The sequence below is a fragment of the Solea senegalensis genome, linkage group LG18 (assembly GCF_019176455.1).
Source record: "Solea senegalensis isolate Sse05_10M linkage group LG18, IFAPA_SoseM_1, whole genome shotgun sequence".
Taxonomy (NCBI): domain Eukaryota; kingdom Metazoa; phylum Chordata; class Actinopteri; order Pleuronectiformes; family Soleidae; genus Solea; species Solea senegalensis.
This window is the reverse complement of record NC_058041.1, coordinates 16030613-16048774: the sequence shown is the minus strand read 5'-3', so window position 1 is coordinate 16048774 and position 18162 is coordinate 16030613. Positions and strand designations below refer to the sequence as shown.

The 18162-nt window shown below is 39.5% G+C and overlaps 2 protein-coding genes across 2 annotated transcripts; both read right to left on the bottom strand.

The window, feature by feature from the left end:
* Positions 1–3829: 3829 nt before the first annotated feature.
* LOC122758782 (macrophage mannose receptor 1-like) lies at positions 3830–8151 on the bottom strand. The gene is made up of 7 exons (XM_044013088.1): positions 7859–8151; positions 7705–7755; positions 6786–6842; positions 6348–6716; positions 4965–5300; positions 4766–4857; positions 3830–4225 (listed from the first exon to the last, which is right to left on the bottom strand). Exons 1-7 carry the CDS (start codon positions 7938–7940, stop codon positions 4112–4114), a joined length of 1101 nt encoding a protein of 366 aa, XP_043869023.1. The 5' UTR covers positions 7941–8151; the 3' UTR covers positions 3830–4111.
* A 381-nt stretch (positions 8152–8532) lies between these two features.
* LOC122758781 (dynein axonemal assembly factor 3-like) lies at positions 8533–17180 on the bottom strand. Its single transcript, XM_044013087.1, has 11 exons — positions 16947–17180; positions 14309–14424; positions 14011–14104; positions 13772–13926; positions 12691–12912; positions 12132–12254; positions 11784–11906; positions 11549–11693; positions 10593–10707; positions 10024–10098; positions 8533–9877 (listed from the first exon to the last, which is right to left on the bottom strand). The coding sequence occupies exons 1-11, from the start codon at positions 17026–17028 to the stop codon at positions 9733–9735; spliced, it is 1395 nt and encodes a 464-aa protein (XP_043869022.1). The 5' UTR covers positions 17029–17180; the 3' UTR covers positions 8533–9732.
* Positions 17181–18162: the final 982 nt, after the last annotated feature.

Below are 18162 nucleotides of genomic sequence, written 5' to 3'. Positions count from 1 at the left end.
GGAACATGAACCTGTTCTGCCTCAAAAGGGAGAATGTGATCACTCACTGCCTTCTTTTTACACGGTACATTTTACAGTGTGAAAGTAACACTGACATACTGTATATATACTACTATAATATTATCACTAAGAGTTAAATATAAATAGTCCGGTTGATTCTGTTCGAGTGATTTTAACACTGTTAGACTGACAAACGTTATCTGGAGGCACTGTTCACTTACTACAGAAAAACCCAACAGGAACATTTGTCTCTGACAGAACCAGAGACCAGAGTGCACGAACATCTGCCTCCACAGGTCAGGGCAGGAGAGAGGAGAGACGTTAAGGGGGAGGGCAGGAGAGGTGGGTGAATAGAAGAATGGAAAAGAGGGAAGAAGATAGACGAGAGATAATCTTCACTATTGTCTTCATCATCTCGTCGGGCGTGTGACATCATGCCTCTCTGCTCTCGCTGCTCCAGGAAAGGACCAGCCATAGATGAAGGATGGATGAGGATAATATGGATGTTAGCATTAATGAGTAGCTCGATAATATAGTAATAGTTACAGTTGTGGTGTTGAAGCTCTGGAATCGTCTGTGAGTGCGAGAGGGGAAACTGTACAGACTGTTTTAGTGTTTCTTTAATAATGCTGTTAGATTTCCTGTGTGTTGTGGGATGGGACGTTCACTAGCATATTTAGCCACTAACTGTTAACTGTGTGAAAGCTTCGCAGCACATCAGTAATTACACAGCAGTCAGATCAACAGCATTAGTGGGATCTTCAATCTTATTTATGTAAAGGCAGAGAAAGAGCCGAGTCAGAGTGTTAGTGTACCACGTCACCACGCCTGGCTTTTAGTTTCTACCTCAGGTGATTGACTGCTGGGTGACCCAGACCAGATTGGTCCTGCAATTGGCAAAGAGAAAGAACTAGTTTGCTTCTGATTCTGCTCTGGAAGTTCCACGATAGTCAGTTGTCCAATAGCGCCTCCTGGAGGGAGGTGGATAAGTGCAGCTCTGTCTGACGACCCACGATACCCTCCAGTCTGTGGAGGGGGAGGCGGCTAGCTGTCCAGTATTTTCATTCAGCTCCTTTTAGAAAAACAAAGAATATGAGATCGAGATATGACTCTCAACATTAAGTTTAAATTCTATCAACTATTATTATGATTATTATATCAACTTAATGTAGACGGACAGATAACTGTATTAAGCAGCTTGGACATGAGGTTCAAAAAGAAACACACAATATTGACAGGAGTCACATATTTAAATGACTGTATGTTGGGAGCCCAGAGTCTGATGAGTGCAAATAGCAGTGAAATAGTGAAAGAAATATTACTGAAGTGACTAATGTGGTCTAAGGATATAGTATCAAATCTCATGTAATGTGTATAGTATACAATGATAGACCATAATCAACTATGACGTGATAAATAACACTAATAGTAAATAAGAGTAAACACAATGAATACTGACTATACGAAATATAAGAAAAATGGCTCATTTCTAAAGACTCAAGTTATTTAAAAACGTTCACTTATAACAATATTGACCCGTCTAATGACCTGCACGCTAACAACACGTATATTTATCCATGATTTTGTTCCTGTAATGGGTGAATCAGCTTATCATACATGACTGTAGTGCTCGTATGTAGAGGCTGATAATGACACACGGAGTCACATGACATTTGGAACGGCACGTTACGTGGTCAGTATTTCATTTCAAAACGTACCGTAACAAACTCCCAGTGATTTCACCACCATCTATGAATCTGTATTTAAGTTTTGCTTTAATCACTGCTTTATTTAAATGTCCAGAGGTCCGTGTGTTATCAGTGACACTGATTCCTGTTATTCACTATTGTTTAATGGCCCGTTTTATTTTATTTTTTTTTGTGGTCCAGATCAGTTGAGCTTGTCTTATTATGTTGCTGTATTGTATTACTGCAAAATTTCAAGGAAACATAAAGTCATTGTTAAAGAAAAAAGGCTTTAAATGTGTTGTTTTATTTTGGGTGAAGTGTGTTTAACTATGTCCATAGTTGGGTATAAAAAAAACACATTCTTTTAAATGGAACAAGAGCTCTCGGAGAGATACACTGGATCAAAATGTACTGGAACATTCTGGATCTGTATAGAACTTTACCTATGATGCTGGATGATCTATGTGGGTCACCTTTGGAGGGAGGCGAGTTATAGAGATCTTTATGTTAATTATTGTACAATTAAAGGAGTCTTTCTTTGAATGTCTTTAAAATCTAAATCTTAAAGTTTTTAATATCAGTTCCATAAGTTGGCACAAGATCGAGGCTGTGACTTAGACGGTGAGTGGGTTTATTCACAGCTGATTCTAACTAGTTAATTAAATGCAGAACTATAACTGTCATCAATCTACATGGATGTTGAAATCCACCACAAGTATGATTATGTGTGATGGTTTTGTACTAACGAACATTTAATTTGTGTAAAACAGTATATTCCACACCTTGGGTCAAGCCCATCAATAAGGAGAGCACAAGCAAATCAGGTTGAGAAGTAATTGAAAAGTTTATTTCCAAACTTGAATCAAGTTACTTAATATCACAGACTTATTTGAAACAGCAAACACTAAAACTAAAACACAGCACTTGTAATTCGACAGTCATCATAATGAGTCGCACGCGCGTGCGCTCTATAATGAAGCGCGCGTGACGCTGTCCCGCTGCTGCCTGACGGCTCAGCTGTGCCCGTTAAGACTTAGTAAAGCACACGCGACTTATTATCTTGCACGTGCGACTGAGTAAAGCCAAAAAAAACTGTCTCCTTGTCTGTCCAACTGGCCTCGATGTTTTTTGTTGCTGGATTTTTTTTGGGCTGGATTTTCACACATTTTTAATAATTCATTTTCAAAACTAGTATAGTAAAGTATAGTGACCAGTGGCTCTAACTCTGCTGCGTTAGCCCTATCGCTATCACTTTATAGCACAAATGTAACATGGAATATTGTAATGCAATATCTTTATCAACATCCACAGTCGACTCTGTCTCTCGTTAGCATCCTGGTAGAGTTTGCTCATTTCAGGGCGAGAGAGAGATAAAGTAGTAAAACAAGTAATGGATCAAAATGTCACTCTGTATTTTGCAGTTGTGTTAAATATGTTATATTTGACAGCAGGGGCGGCTGGCCCATAGTGGGCGTCAGTGCACCGCCCTCCTTAAGAGAGAAAAAACAGTTTATTCTTATTCTAAGTCTTAATAATATTGTCCAATCAGCAGCCTGAATATCGCTGTGACGTTTCACGTAGCCGCGCCCCCTTGGGACGATTTCAGTCGGATTGAAAATCGCCGCAGACGCTCTCATAGACTTACATGTTGAGATTCTTTTTTTCTAATTTTGGACCCTACAATTCATTTCAATGGGCTCCGGGAGGACTCGCCCCGTGATTTCGTCATATGCACTGATGCGTCACTGAGATGCGACACGGCCGAGCGGACATGGCCTAATGCCGGCGGAAACGGAAATGCCTCTGTTCGCTTCTCTGTAAGTTGTGCTAACTTTACCAGCGCTTAATTGCCGATTTCATCATGGAAAAAAAATACAAAAAACTTTCTCTCACTGCAAAAAAAAAAAGCCGTTTCATAGAAGAAAAGCTTCGGCTTATATAACTCGGACCTGACCTGCCGAACTCGCCATAAAACAGCAAACGATAGACAGGAGCTGGTATGAGAAGAAGGAGTGGCTAACTGGTTGCACTCAGACCAGTGCCATGTTTTGTTTTCCCTGCCTCGTCTTTCAGATGCTGGACACTGAACAAGCCTGGATTCAGACAGGTAATACAGACTTAAAACATTTCTCTGAATAATAATAAAAATGCTATGCGAACAAAGGAGTGATAGAGAAGGCAAAATTCAAATGACTGAAAATACAGACAAAAACTTTTCGTTGTGTATTTATAGTTTCATTTAAGTGAATCTTTTAAAATGACGGTATCAGGCATGAGAATGGTGCTTTGGTGTGTTTTAGTGGTGATATGCGGTAACTGCATATCACCACTGGACTATGTTACCACAGTCCATCTGAGAGACTGACTTGCCGATTTCGCCCCCTCAAAATAAAACGTCACCAGCCGCCACTGTTTGACTGCTTTTATGAAACATTGTTACAGGAGCTAGAGTCACACTCCGCTTCTTCTTTGTGGAAAATCTTGCCGTCTGGCTGGACTCGCCACTGAAGCTTGACCCCTTCCAACTTGCTTTGGAACTGTTGAGGCATAAAAATATTCAGGTTTAAACCACACCCTCTGGACAGAGGTCCATTTGGTGTTTGCATGATGTAAATTCCTGGCTGGCTGGGTGTCCACAGGACAACACTTTCCAGACACAATAAACTAGATTGTTATCTTTTCTTTGAAAATCTTTGTAGAAAAAAACCCATTACAAATTAGTCATTGGTGTTTGGCACTGAGTTTCTGTTTGTAACTTCCTGTCTTTTAGAATGAAATGTGGTATGTTTGATATTCAGGATCAGACACCCTACCATCATTGACTTCATATGGATCGGATCCACATGTGTATATCTTTGTGACATCTTCACAGATCAGGATGAATTTTGTCATGTTTACAGATCCAGAGGATCAAATTGTAACAAAGGCTTGGCGTAGATCTGCATTCTCTGTGTGCTCTCTGTGTGCTAATAAACGTTATTATAATGAGAAACTGCTCAAATAGTTTTTGTCTGCTGTGGCAGTCCTATCTAATCTAATCTAATCTAGGGAGTTTTTGCTGGAGCTTTGGAACTTACTTGGGTCAACATGGCTTCAGTCACAGTGGGGTCATTTAAGTCTATGTGAGACTCAATCTTCATCCTCACAGTCCACACAGTCTGTGGGATCGCTGCGGTTCAACAAAAACAAGCACAATATTCAGAACCAGTTTTGTCGACTTGTGTCAGTGATGGCAGTTATAAAATGATAGAACCAGACTGTGGCACGTATACTTACTATAGCAGAGGAAGGGAAATGCATATGTGCACCCTCTGTCAAACCAGGTTTTCATGGTGCTGTGATACAAAGCACAATTTCCATCATTGTTCGGCTGACTTGACGACCAGTATCTGAAGGAGGCGTTACTCTGGTCTGACCATTTCCACTCGTCCTTGAACAAACCCATCCAGGCCAAGGACGGTGACCCTCTATGATTCAGCATTTGTTGCAGTGCTTGATTTTGTTCTTCGGTCCCCGCGCTGGCCAAGTCCTGATGATGCTGTCGACAGTAATCTTGTGCCTGCCTCCATGTGGAGTTTTGAAGGACCACATACAACTCACGAGACGCTTCGTCTGTGAGCAGATGTACAGATTAAGATGTTTGGGGAGAGCGGTGTTCACAGTAACTGCTGTTTACAGGCGTTACTGTGACACTCCACTGATGAGGAGGCTATTATTATTATTATTATTATTATTATTATTGTTATTGTTATTATTAGCAGCAGTATTGCTATCATTACTATGCTATGATATCAAACTGATATCAGTATATGTTTTATAAAATATTTATGCTACTGTGTGTATAAATGACATTGTAGTAGTATAAACATGTCATCACACAGTGACTCCCATCTAAAACTGTAACTTGATACTAGGATGTCCCGATACAACTTTTTCAAATCCAATACGATACCGATATTGCAGCCTTGAGTATTGGCCGATACCGATCCAATAAGATATCAGCACGAATCATACATACTTTAATTTCTTATTTTGTTTGTGTGGAATGTTAGAATAGGCTTGATCAAGTGATATTACTTAAACAGAGAACAATAGTCAGCAACAGTAAGTATGAGAAAACCTGACTCATTTATTATTAACCAATGGGTTATATAAAGTCTGATATAATCTGATACTTGTTTTTTGGCTGATATTGGACCGATATCCATTATCAATATCGGATCGGGACATTCGTACTTGATACAACTGTTATATATCTGCTCCTTGTCTCTGTCTTCTGTCTCTAACTCACCTCCCTCTTTCATTTTCTGTCCATTTCTTCTTCTGTTAAAGGGAGTTTGTTTGTTTTTCCTCTCCACTGACGTCTAGTGTTGGCTCATTGTGTGAACTGTTGGGTTTCTCTGCTCTCTGTAAGGTTTCTGCCTTGAGATAATGTATGTGATGATGATGATGTATGGGTGATTATGAGACGAGTTGCTTTGAGTGGACCTGTCATATTCACAAAGAGTTTATTTCAGTACATGGTAAATGAATATTCATTAAGGGGAGCTGGAGCCAATCCCAGCTGACCTGCGAGATGTTTGTAATTCACTATATTACTGTAACAACATCAAATAAGTGCTACGTGCTGTCAAATGGAAGGTGTGCGCTCTCACTGACCTCCCTGACAGACGAAGGGCAGCGTTGTTGTACAAAGCACACTGAGCCATTTCCCATCACTCCTCATGCCTCCACAGTGGTGTGTGGGAGCAGGAGACTCGGCCCAGTTGGTGTAGTTCTCCGCTCCTTGACTCGTTGATGTCGACCACAGCCAGGACGCAGGCCCCGTCTCCCTGAGACCGATCCACATCACTGAGTTTACACCGGCTGCTTCCACGAGCGCCGCCATCTGCTGCGTGTCCTCAGTGTTGCTGATGGTGGCGAGATCCACATAGTTCTCCCTGCAGTACTGCCGAGCATTCTCCCAACCCTTATTCATATTTATCAGGTGATATTGGTAATTACAGCAGGAACAAAGTGGGACCAAACCTTGAGGACACCATCAAAATATCATTATTATTACTATTTCACATTAGTATTTTTTTTTTTTACACCTACCTGAAGTGATCAGTATGATCAGCAAATGCTGAGACATGTTTTTTTTTAGTTTTTTTTCTGAAAAAGACAATATGTGAGTTTGTCAAATGAGTGTTGTAAACAAGATTTTGATCCACTGGATCCAGAAGACTTCCTTGATCTGCTTATAGCTATTACCATCTTACATAAACATGACAAAATCCATCCTGACCTGTTCAGACGTCACTGAGTGAACTGAATCATGTTGAATTTAAACGGCTGCTAAATCCATAAACTAGAACTTTGCCCATGCACACGTACAAAACAAACATATTTTTATATCCTATCATATCATATATACATCCTATAATTAAACTGCAGAAAAGAGCAATTAGAAATAAAGTTGGACATCTGGTATCCACTAATGGGTTTTTCACACGTTTAAATTTTAAGACATTGTTCATTCTAGAACATTAGAGGTCATTTTTTATGTGCGGTGAATAAAACTCTTCCTGTTTGCATTCAGACATTCTTTAAATTAAGAGAAGGAAATTATAAATATATATAAAAAACACTATCAAAGCGAGAACAAATATTAAATACAGATGTGGGGGTAAAGTTATGGAACGAGCTCAATAATGCAATGACATTGTAAAGTGTAAAACCCTTGAAAAAAGTTTGAAATGTAAAATAATTACAGCTTACAATGCAAAGTGAAGTCTAGTACAATAAGTGCGCTGTTTTATGTATAGTTCTGATTTTCTTGTTTTTTTCCTGCACTTCTGTTTATAACTTTTTCGGTTTGGCATAATTGCGTTAAATTATTTCACTTTAAATTTACTTTTTATATGAATGTAAAGACATTCATTCATTCATGATCAGAGACAGGCATCTCTTGAAAATGTGGTTATTTTTTGGTGACATCATCAGTGGATAGATATTTATAACTAAAATCACCTACCTATCACACGAGATTCAGACTGATCAGTGACAAACTTACGCCGAGGAAAACCTAAAAATGACAGATGAAGTATTTAATGCAGTAGCCAACATTTCTTTTGTTATTAGCTTTATTTATTTTAAAGAAGTAAAATAGTGTTAATGATACATCTTACCTGTGCAGGTACACAGTGGTTTTCTCCTGAAGGTTGAAGCGTCCTCCCGTCCGTCTTTCTTTTCCTTCACTTCCTTTTTCATTTTATCTATTTGTATTTATGGAAATGTCATAGTTGCAAATGAACATTTAAATTTCACAAAAGAGTGCGTGCGTGTGTCTGGGTGAGCTGAGGTGTTCAGTGACCTCAGTTATTAATGACACTGTGGTAAAACATCGAGGTGGTTCAACGCTCTTCACTAAAAACATGAAAGACACGACTCGCTCAATCTGATTTTAATTATTTGGAATTCTTTTTGCTCAGGTGTGTTTGTATGGATTGTCTAGATCAGGGGTGTCAAACTCATTTTTGTTCAGGGGCCACATACAGCACAATTTGATCTCAAGGGGGCCGGACCAGTAAAAATAGTAAAATAATAGCATAATAACGTATTGACAACAAGAACTCCTTTGTTTTTCCTCCTTTGTTTTACATTTAATGAAGGATATTTTCACAAAAGCCTAAACTTACTATTTACACATCACACTGGATCTATAAAGGCACAAACATTTAGTCACAGGTATCTGGAAGTGAAAAATATCGTATTTGACATTACGTTTAAATTGTAATCGTAGTGTGAAATTTTAACAAATTCATCCTGTGGACCGGATTGGACCCTCTGGCGGGCCAGTTCTGGCCCCCGGGCCGTATGTTTGACACCCCTAGTCTAGATTGTGCATAAAAAAAGGCAATGGCAACATAGAAACATGCCCAATGAATGACACATGCATAGCCCTTTGGAACAGGATGCACACGTCTGAAATATTTACATGGATGTCAGGCTGAATACTCTCTACCTTTAGTCACTCAGGTTACTTTTAGACATCATTTCTGCAACAATGGCTGCAGACACGGGTCCAGACATCAAACACATTCGTGAGAGCACAGAGAACCTCTGGAAGAACCAGGCGAGGGAGTGAAGCCTGGTTCACAGAGGACATGACACTACCCAGAGTTACTTCTGCTGGGTTCTCACATGAGCTCACTTACAGATTGTCAAGAGATGAGACTATGGAGCTGATAAGAAAACCTCTGAAGAGTGACTTCTGCAGACGTTTGACTTTCCACACACTCTTTTATGTCTGTAGGCAGCTTCATGCTCCACAGTCATCATCGCCACACAGCAAAAAGGGGTGTGGTTTCCATGGTGGCTCCGCCCGTCTTTGCTCACATTGGCTTCCCACCAGAGAAAGTCTTGGAAAAAAGCACAGAAGCATTTTAAAATATGGATGTTATTATTATTATTATTATGAATTAAAGGAAATAATACCTTTGGCTAGCTGGTCACATAAATACATAAATGTGCTGGAGTGATATCCATATGTATATAAATATACATATATTTACAAAATCATAAAAAAAAAATTCCAATCAGAATCGTCCGTCTCTATTAGGCCCAGTTAGCTGGCTCATTAATTGGTTAGGACTTCTCGAATCCCGGAGAAGGCTAAGCTATGTGTTTCGGTTCGGAGAGTGATGGGCAAATTGACCAATGATGGTTTGATTTTAAGTGGGTGGGCCAAAAAAAATGTCTAACTGCAGACCACGCCTCCCAGAGTGCTGAGAGAGGTTGAGAGAGCGGTGTGTTGTGGCTAGCTTGATAGCATCGCCTTTGTCAAGGCAGCCTTTCACAAAAAAACTTCAAGTAATAAAAAATGGAAGTCCAACTCGAATTAAAAGAAAAGGTTATGAAAGTCAAAAGGCATTTCAGGACCAAAAATTCTTATTAGCTAGAGTCTAGTATGTAAAGATATACTAAATAATCAAAGAATAATCTGTGGTTATCACTGCCTCTCAATATCTGACAAACTTCCATCTTTGTCTGTAGCAGTGTGTCACTTCTTCTTCTGTGGTATGAAAACAGCATGCGAGTCATCACTTTTCCCCTCGTGCCACGGTTCAAGTCCGGCTTGTAGAGCGAGGATTGCCGCTTTCTTTGCAAGTTCTGCCTCTTGATCTTTGTTCAGGTCTAAAATGAACCTGCAGGACACACAGTGACAGTCACTCACATCACAGTCACCGACAAATCAAATCAAATCAAATCAAAACAAAGTAAGGCGTCGCGGGACTCCTGGTGACTGTACTGTTACCATGGCAACAAGCCCAGTTACTATAAAAACCCTCACTTGGCCAGCTCCATGACAACCACAGCGTCTGGTGCTGCAATCTGCGCGATGGCCGAGCCCAAGTGCTGCACACAGCTTCACCACAGGAAGACAGAGATGGAGAAATAAATCAACATCAGGACTATTTATACTTGATATACTGTATATTTCACAAATATCAATTCTAATTGTTTATTTTATATCATTTATCCATCGTCTACCACTTTATGGTTGTGGGGAGCTGGAGCCAATCCCAGCTGACAAAGGGCAAGATGTAGGATACTCGCTGAACCATTTTTAGACTGTAAGAGGAAGTCAGAAGACCTGGAGATAAGCCAGGATCCAATCCAATCCAAATGTATTTAGAAAGCACATTTAAAAACAACAAAGTTGACCAACGTGCTGCACAGTTAGACATAAAAACAACACAAGAAAACACTAAGACCAACTTACAGAATAATAAAAAGCGTTGAGACCAATAGGAAAGGAAAGATGGATTAAAATAGGCAACTCTCATGCCGAGACAAAAGCCAAGGAATGAAAGTGCGTTTTGATGCTTAAACACACACACACACACACACAGTTTTCACCTGAGAGAGAGGTAAATGATATTGAAGAAGTGGGAATATCTTTTTTTTTGTGGCAGCTTGTGAAGTGAGTCCGTGGGCAGGAAAGTCACAGTGATCCCACTGAGACGCATCAAGTCTGAAAAGAATCAAATCAAGTTAGTTAGACTTTCACCTGCAGATGCAGATTAAACATTAAAAGACTCATTCCTAATCACTGACACATATTAATAAGAGGCAGTTGCATTTCCAAAGTTTACAGATGTAGTGTGTCAAAGAATGAGTTGGCCTCTTAATCTTCCAAATAGAAGGTCATGGGTCAAATCCATGGCTGCACTTACAGGACGGCACGGCACGACTTGACGCTACACGGCGAGGTCATCGTAGCAGCCGAGACTGTTTTCAGTGTAACTGAATCATTAGAATCAGTTCATTAAAAAGATTTGTTCAGTACTTCCTCCATGACCACAGGCGCCGTCTGACACAGTCACTGGACTGAAATACAGCGATCAGCAGTGCTGTCTCTAAATACACCAGATTCCTCTGTTAAATATTGAGATTTTAGACATTTCCCTGGTAATTGTTGGAGATTAACCCATGTTTTTAGGATTGTTAAGTCTTTTTAACTGATCTACAGTTGCCGTGCCGGTACCATGTAGTGGGCGTTGTCAGCGGCACTGTAAAACGTGCATAAACACGTGTACAGTATAAAGAAGTGTCCTGTCTGTTGCTGTTAGCATTTATTAAGCTCATGAGCAGAGAGGACGGCCTCACTGTGGAGCTCTGGCTCCTTGTATACCACAATAAATGCTGAAAGTTTCTTCTAGATTGACTCTTAGCATTGTTCGTGTGTGTTTTTGTCACTGAGCAAATGGATCAGTGTCAGAATCAGCTTGAAAATGCAACGTAAACAGTGTCTGACCACTTCCTGTTATTCTGGTCTATCTTGTAGCTGCCGGTGTCAGCCGTCACTGACTGACCATTAATGGTGACAGACGTTTGGTCAGTGTGTGTGGACGGCTCCTGTCGCTCTGTGTCTGAAGGTGGAGTGGAAGAAGTGCGCCGTCTACTGGACAAAGCCTGGAACAACAGCTGCACATTTGCAAAGGAGACATCCTGGGCTGTCTGATGATAGGAGACAGAAGGCAAGATCACTTCATTAATTTAATATAAAGGACACGTATCATTTCTGTCATTTTCAAGTGTAAACTTTACCTTGACATGTTGCTCATGATGTGTCTTCAGGTGGCTCTTGTCATCACTTTCAATGCCATAGCAGAGGAAGGGACTGGACACGATGTCTCCCCAGTAACCTCTAACAGCCACACTGTTCCCTCTCTGTCAACACACACACACACACACCAATTAAAGACAGTTTTTCCTCTTTACACCATTATGTTAGAGAATAATGGCTGAGAAAAGAATTATGGAGTAAAGACAGAAAACAACAACACTTTTATTTTCTCGATTCATCGATTCATCGTTTGGTCCATAAAATATCAGAAAACCTATCACCTAACTTTCCTTTAGTGGTGAAGCATCGTGAAAAACAGCCGCACTCACCTGACTGAACACTCTGAAGGAGAGCAGGCTGGGATTGGTGACGTGGTAAACACCTTCCCTCATTTCAAACGCCAGACCACGTTCCCTCCATCGCACATACTCTTGTTTATTGATGACGCCACACTGGAGAAGAAGTGTTCACAATGAGCTTCCATCACAGCACAAGCAGAACTTCACAACCCTCAGCAAAGTTCTGGAAAACAGACGTAAACAGTTAAATGAATATACTTATATGTCACTATTGCAGTTGCTGGTCTTTGAAACAGGAGAAGCTCATTTCAGGCCCAGTTATTTATTAGGAGTGTCACAATTCTCTAAATCATTAATTCAATTAGATTTTTAATTTTAAGGCCATGATTCTTTCTCTTTTTTTTTCTCTCTTTTAGTACAGATGGATCTGCCTTTTTTTAGACGGATCTAGTAGTTTAGTCTAGGATCATTGGATTCATGTCATTACAACTAATTAAATGTTTTAATTCCCATATATATATATATATATATATATATATACACAACACCATCCTAAAACAAGCCAATGAAAGCATAAACAAACTTATACCCCCTTCTCGTGCAGTTTCATTGAAAGGTCCCAGTCGAAACAGCCTCTCCTGGCGTCGTAGCGTGTCCCGAGGTGCTGCCTGACCCGATAATCCCAGGCTTTGGACATGAGGACAGGAGCAGCACCCTCACGTGAAGAGGATGATGATGATGATGATGACGATGAAGCCTGAGGTCGCAGCCACAATTTGAATATCCTGGCCAACTCGTCTCGCTCCTTGAACTGCAGATGTATTTGGGGAGTATGAAATAAGGACAATTATGGGACACTTACTAACGCTGGGAAATACTGGATAAAATAAATGTTCAAATGTCAGACACATTTTTGCTCCTGGGTGAAAGTTGAGAAACTAGTTGAACATGGTTTTTAACGTCTTTATGGACAGAAATCTATACACACAAATGTGTTTGTGTAACGCATAAATAAAATAGGAATATCTAGTTTACTGCATTCCCATAATGCCTTCAGTGTGATGTGAATCCATTGATCTGAAAGAGAGCAACATCTCCTCGTCTCCTCTGGGTTCTGTTCACTTCATCGACCCAATTTACCCAGAATAGAATTAGAAATCATGAATTTGTCCATAATTAGTAGCAACTAATGTACAGGCATGTATATATCTGTAATAGTAGATATTATTTTGAATTGGTAAATGTTTCCAAGAGATGTTTGGTTAATTCTTTGTTTTATGTGTGTTATTTAAAACATATACATATAAATCTTAAATTTAAGATTCCAGTTGCAACGATTAATCGGTTACTAAATGAGTCATCAAACTCCTTTTATAATCGATTCATCTGTGTTTTTTTTTATAATTAAAACAAGTTGTCAGATTTATTCAGCTACTTAAGGGTGAATATTTTCTGGTTTCTTTGCTTCATGTCACAAAAAAATCATCAGGACTGAATCATTTTGGTTTGTAGTCACAACAATATATTTAAACATCAACATTTTTGAGGATGAATCGAGAAAATAATCGACAGTTTATTCGATTATGAAAATAATCATTAGAAAATTCTCCCGTGACCCATTTATGGGTACCGAGCCAGTGATTGTGAATCAGTGATCTGGATTTCTGTACCTTGAGGAGAGCTGTGTTCAGACAGGTGTGTGCAGCCGTCTCCACTGTTTCACTAACACACAGAGACAGTTGTGATGCTGCGTGTTTCACTATCTCCTCTGTCTGACTGCGGATCTCACTGTTCCCAAACACTTCCAGGTAAACCTCCGTCTTCTCTGTGAACACAAATACACACGTACAACACAACCACACATTCAGGCTGCTGCATTTAACCCTTAAAAGCTACAGTACAAACCCACCATGAAGTCCAATGCTCTCCTGGGGCATTAGTGCCAGGTAGAGGAGCAGCAGCTGACGAGCCAACACCTCCATGCTGTTTTCTATCACCCACACCTGCACACACACACACACACAAACACTATTGGTAAACAAGTCATTTCCAAGATATGTGTGGCAAAGTCATTAAAAGTTCATTTTATGCACATTATTTAAAACATATAGACATCAATTGTTTGGAAAACTCAAATGAAATCAAATAAAAATACATCTGTGGGTCCCAACCCAGTCTTTGGAACCACTGGTTTAAGAGTCACTCACATGAAGACTTTGTTCATTCTGCAAACCAGATATGGTTTTCAGAATATGTCGTGGATCTCCACTTCCAACCAGCAGAACGTTGACCTCCTCTCCTTGTCTCTTGTCTCTTTGTGGGCCTGGAACAATTCATCAGTGAATCCATCAATTACACAATTCTGTTCTCTGTTGTTTGTTTGTTTGTTCTTGGTTATTTCATGTCAGCTGGCATCAGTGCCTTCTCCTCTTTCCTCTGCCCTCCCCAACTGTTTCCATAATTGTTTAATTGGTTTGTGTATATTTTTCTTCTATCCACTTTTCTCTCCGATTCAACAAGGAGAAAAGAAAAGCAGCTGTACATGTCAGAAATCCCACAAAAGACACAATAACTATGTAGCGTGTGTCTGTGTAAACGTTATCATTATTGATCAAGATGACAAAACATAATGAGTGTGTGTGTGTGTGTGAGATTGAGAGAGTAAAATTCCTGATTTTGGCATGAACCTATGAGTCAATTTGTTCAGTTGTGTCACTGTTTTGTATCTGTCACTTAGGCTAACGTGTATTCAATTTTGATTTAGCCTATGTTTAAAGAAATCAACACCAATAGCTATGAAAAACATTTTTTGTAACTAATACTTTAAATGTGATTGGTTTTCCTTTGCGTTTCATTTTCTCACCGAAACCAAAAAAGTACTGATATACATAAATGTTGTCTGTTTCTATGACTTGAAACTGGACAAAAGTAAATTCTTGTAAGTATTTCTACATAAAATGCTACAACAGACCCACGAACACTGGCTACGTTGGGTAGTAACGCCGTTACGGTTTTTTTAAATTCCGTTTCCGTTACCAAACGCTGCGTTACTCCGTTCCTTTTGGGGAGGTTTTACAACGGCACACAGTTCCCATAACATTGTAGTGATCAATAAAGTTTAATTGAATTGAATTAAAAAACAAAGCACTTGTCGCCCTCTAGCGGCCCACACGTAATCAAACACGCGCCATGAAGAGGACTGGACAGGTCTGTATGATGGCGAGCGAGAAGGGGAAGCGAAGTTTCTCCTCGTGGAGGTATTCACATTATTTTCAACTGGACAGCAGAAGGAAAAACAACATTTCGGTAACTTGTAGACTGTGTCCCGGTTCAAAAAATACTTTCTACGGCGAACAACAGCAACAACAATCTGCTGAAGCACCTGGAGAAGCGGCATGCTTCGACAAAGTTAGCAGCTAAGGTAGCTAACGCAGCATCCGAGACCGAGAGTCACAGCAGCGAGCACACGCCCACTCCACCCAAGCAGCAGCGGTTGGAGTTCGAAAGACGGACCCATAGCCGGGCACAACTTGATAAAACAATAGCACGGTATGTTTAATTCTTTATTTGGATCTCTTTTAGCAATATCAGGCTATTATTCCAAGACTCCCATGGTAAAATTGTACAGATATAATGGGGGGTGGAGTGGCTCAGTGGTTAAGACCGGTACCCTGTGTGCGAAAAACATCATGGTCGCAATGGTCGCAAGTTCAATTCCACCCCTCGCTGACTGTACTCAATTCCATTGTAAGTCGCTTTGGATAAAAGCGTCTGCTAATGTAATGTAATATAAACGTGTTTTTCCCCCTCAGATAGGTAGTGGAAAACATGCTACCCATATTCACAGTGGAGGACACTGCTTTCAGACAGATCATCAGCATGGTGCCGTGCACAGGTACTACTACTACTACTACTAATAATAATGATAATAAAATGGAACTGGCATGCAAGCAAAACATACGTGTTGCTAGGGCAACCGTCATTGTTTACCCCGCCTCTTGATAGTTTGTATTATTCAGCATCAGTACAGAACTGAAATGACGGTTAGAGGGTAACTGAGTTACTTATTTACTAAGTAACTAACTAGTAACTATTTTTCAGTAACTAGCACAACACTGGTTACAACATATGAACACCATACAAGGAAAAACATGAAAGCCCTAGTTTAATAAACAACTGTTTCCCTTCTCTTTTGAATGGACCACATGAAAAAAACATATTTGTGTGTTCTACTGGAGCCTGATTTCCTCTGGAACACAGAGGAAATAATGGATATTGCATTACTATACTGCTGATTCATTCATCCAGCCATTAATTCATTCATCTTCTACCACATTGTCCTCCACATGAGGAACCCAGGTCTACACCAACCATGTGGCCCTATACTGCTGATTTTGATGCTAAACCATTCAAAAATATCGTTGTGAGTCCTATTTAGCACTTCTGAGGCTATTCTATGGGTTTATCAATTAATTTTATTATATTAAGAAAATATCCTTTGCGTTTACTAACATATCTTAACATGACACATCTTTATTTTTCAAATTTGACCCCTGACTTGTTTCTTACTATTTAATACTTCTTAATACTTTTGCTTTGTTCTGAATTTTATATATTACTGGACCTCATCTGGCCCTTGACTTCGACACAATAATAATGTTTTTTTGAGTTTGACTGAAATAAAATGTACTCAATATAAGATCTGCTAAAAAAGGAAAAAGAAAGTAACACCAAAGTCTCAGTAGCATACACACGGCTACACTAAGTTGTAGAAGTTTCTGGAAAGAATTATTCTTGAGAGACTATGTCTGTGTGAAGCTTAAGATGATGTAGTTTGTCGCTCACCTGTTGTGAGCAGGTCGAGAGCAGGACTGAAGCCCCACCAGCTGACGCAGCCTGCTCCCTCTGCTGCTCTTCCTCCACTCATCCTTCACCTGCTAAATGCTAACGTTAGCTGTGGTTAGAGCGTCGGTTCACCAGCAAAAAAAAGAGAGAGGGATGAATGACTTTGAAAGCTTTAGTTCCAAGTCAGGGAATTAACTAATCGTTTCTACAAAAGTTTGCGTTCCGTTGCTAGGTAACCGGTGTTGCGTCGAGGTCTGTGCGCCGTCAAGAGGTGTGTTTACCCCCAGTCGGTGTCCAATAGCGCCCTCATCTGGTCTTATTTTGGCTTAACAAAAAACATGGATGTACTTCACCTCCAACAAGCAGAATACAGTTGAACACAATGAAAAACAACTAAATTCAGTTCAATTCAATTATAACATCACAGACAGACAAGAATATACACAAAGTAAAGCAAAATAAATACATACTAAGTTTGTTAAATTCTAAGCACAGATTGAGAGTCACATGAGCTATGTATATATATATATATATATATATATATATATATATATATATATATACACATATACATATATGTGTGTATATACATGTATGTATGATGTACCAATATAAAGCTCTGCTTCCTTGCAACTTGCAAAAAGGTCTTGGATGGATTAGTGATCAGGGAGCCATGACCAGGCCAGGGACAAAAATAGTTTCTCACAGACGGAAGAAAGAGAGTTTCTGAGTGCATATTACAAAAACTGCAGCTCCGTCTTGATGGAAATTGCTCTGATTATTTAAGTTTTATTATAAGTAAAACTTAAAATATCCAATATCTGGTGACTGGCCAGATGTTGCTGAGTCTATGAACAGAACCCAGAGGAGACGCAGAGATGTTCTCTTTCAGATCACTGTATTCACATTACGCCAAAGGCATTATGGAATTATCAATAATAATTACTAGTATTATAAGTACTTATTAAGCATTTATATTTTATTCTGAACAAATGTCCAGAAAAGGATTCCTGATTCCAGGACACTGTGTAAAGTCTTTGTAACCCGTCCTGAATGAAAAGTTAACTCAAGATAGAGGCAGATCATAGAAGCCGATAGATAATAATAATAACAATAATAATAATAATAATACACTTTATTTGTATAGCATCTTTTATACACAGATTGCAGCTCAAGGTGCTTTACATTTAGAACATGGAACACAAAAAACATGCAA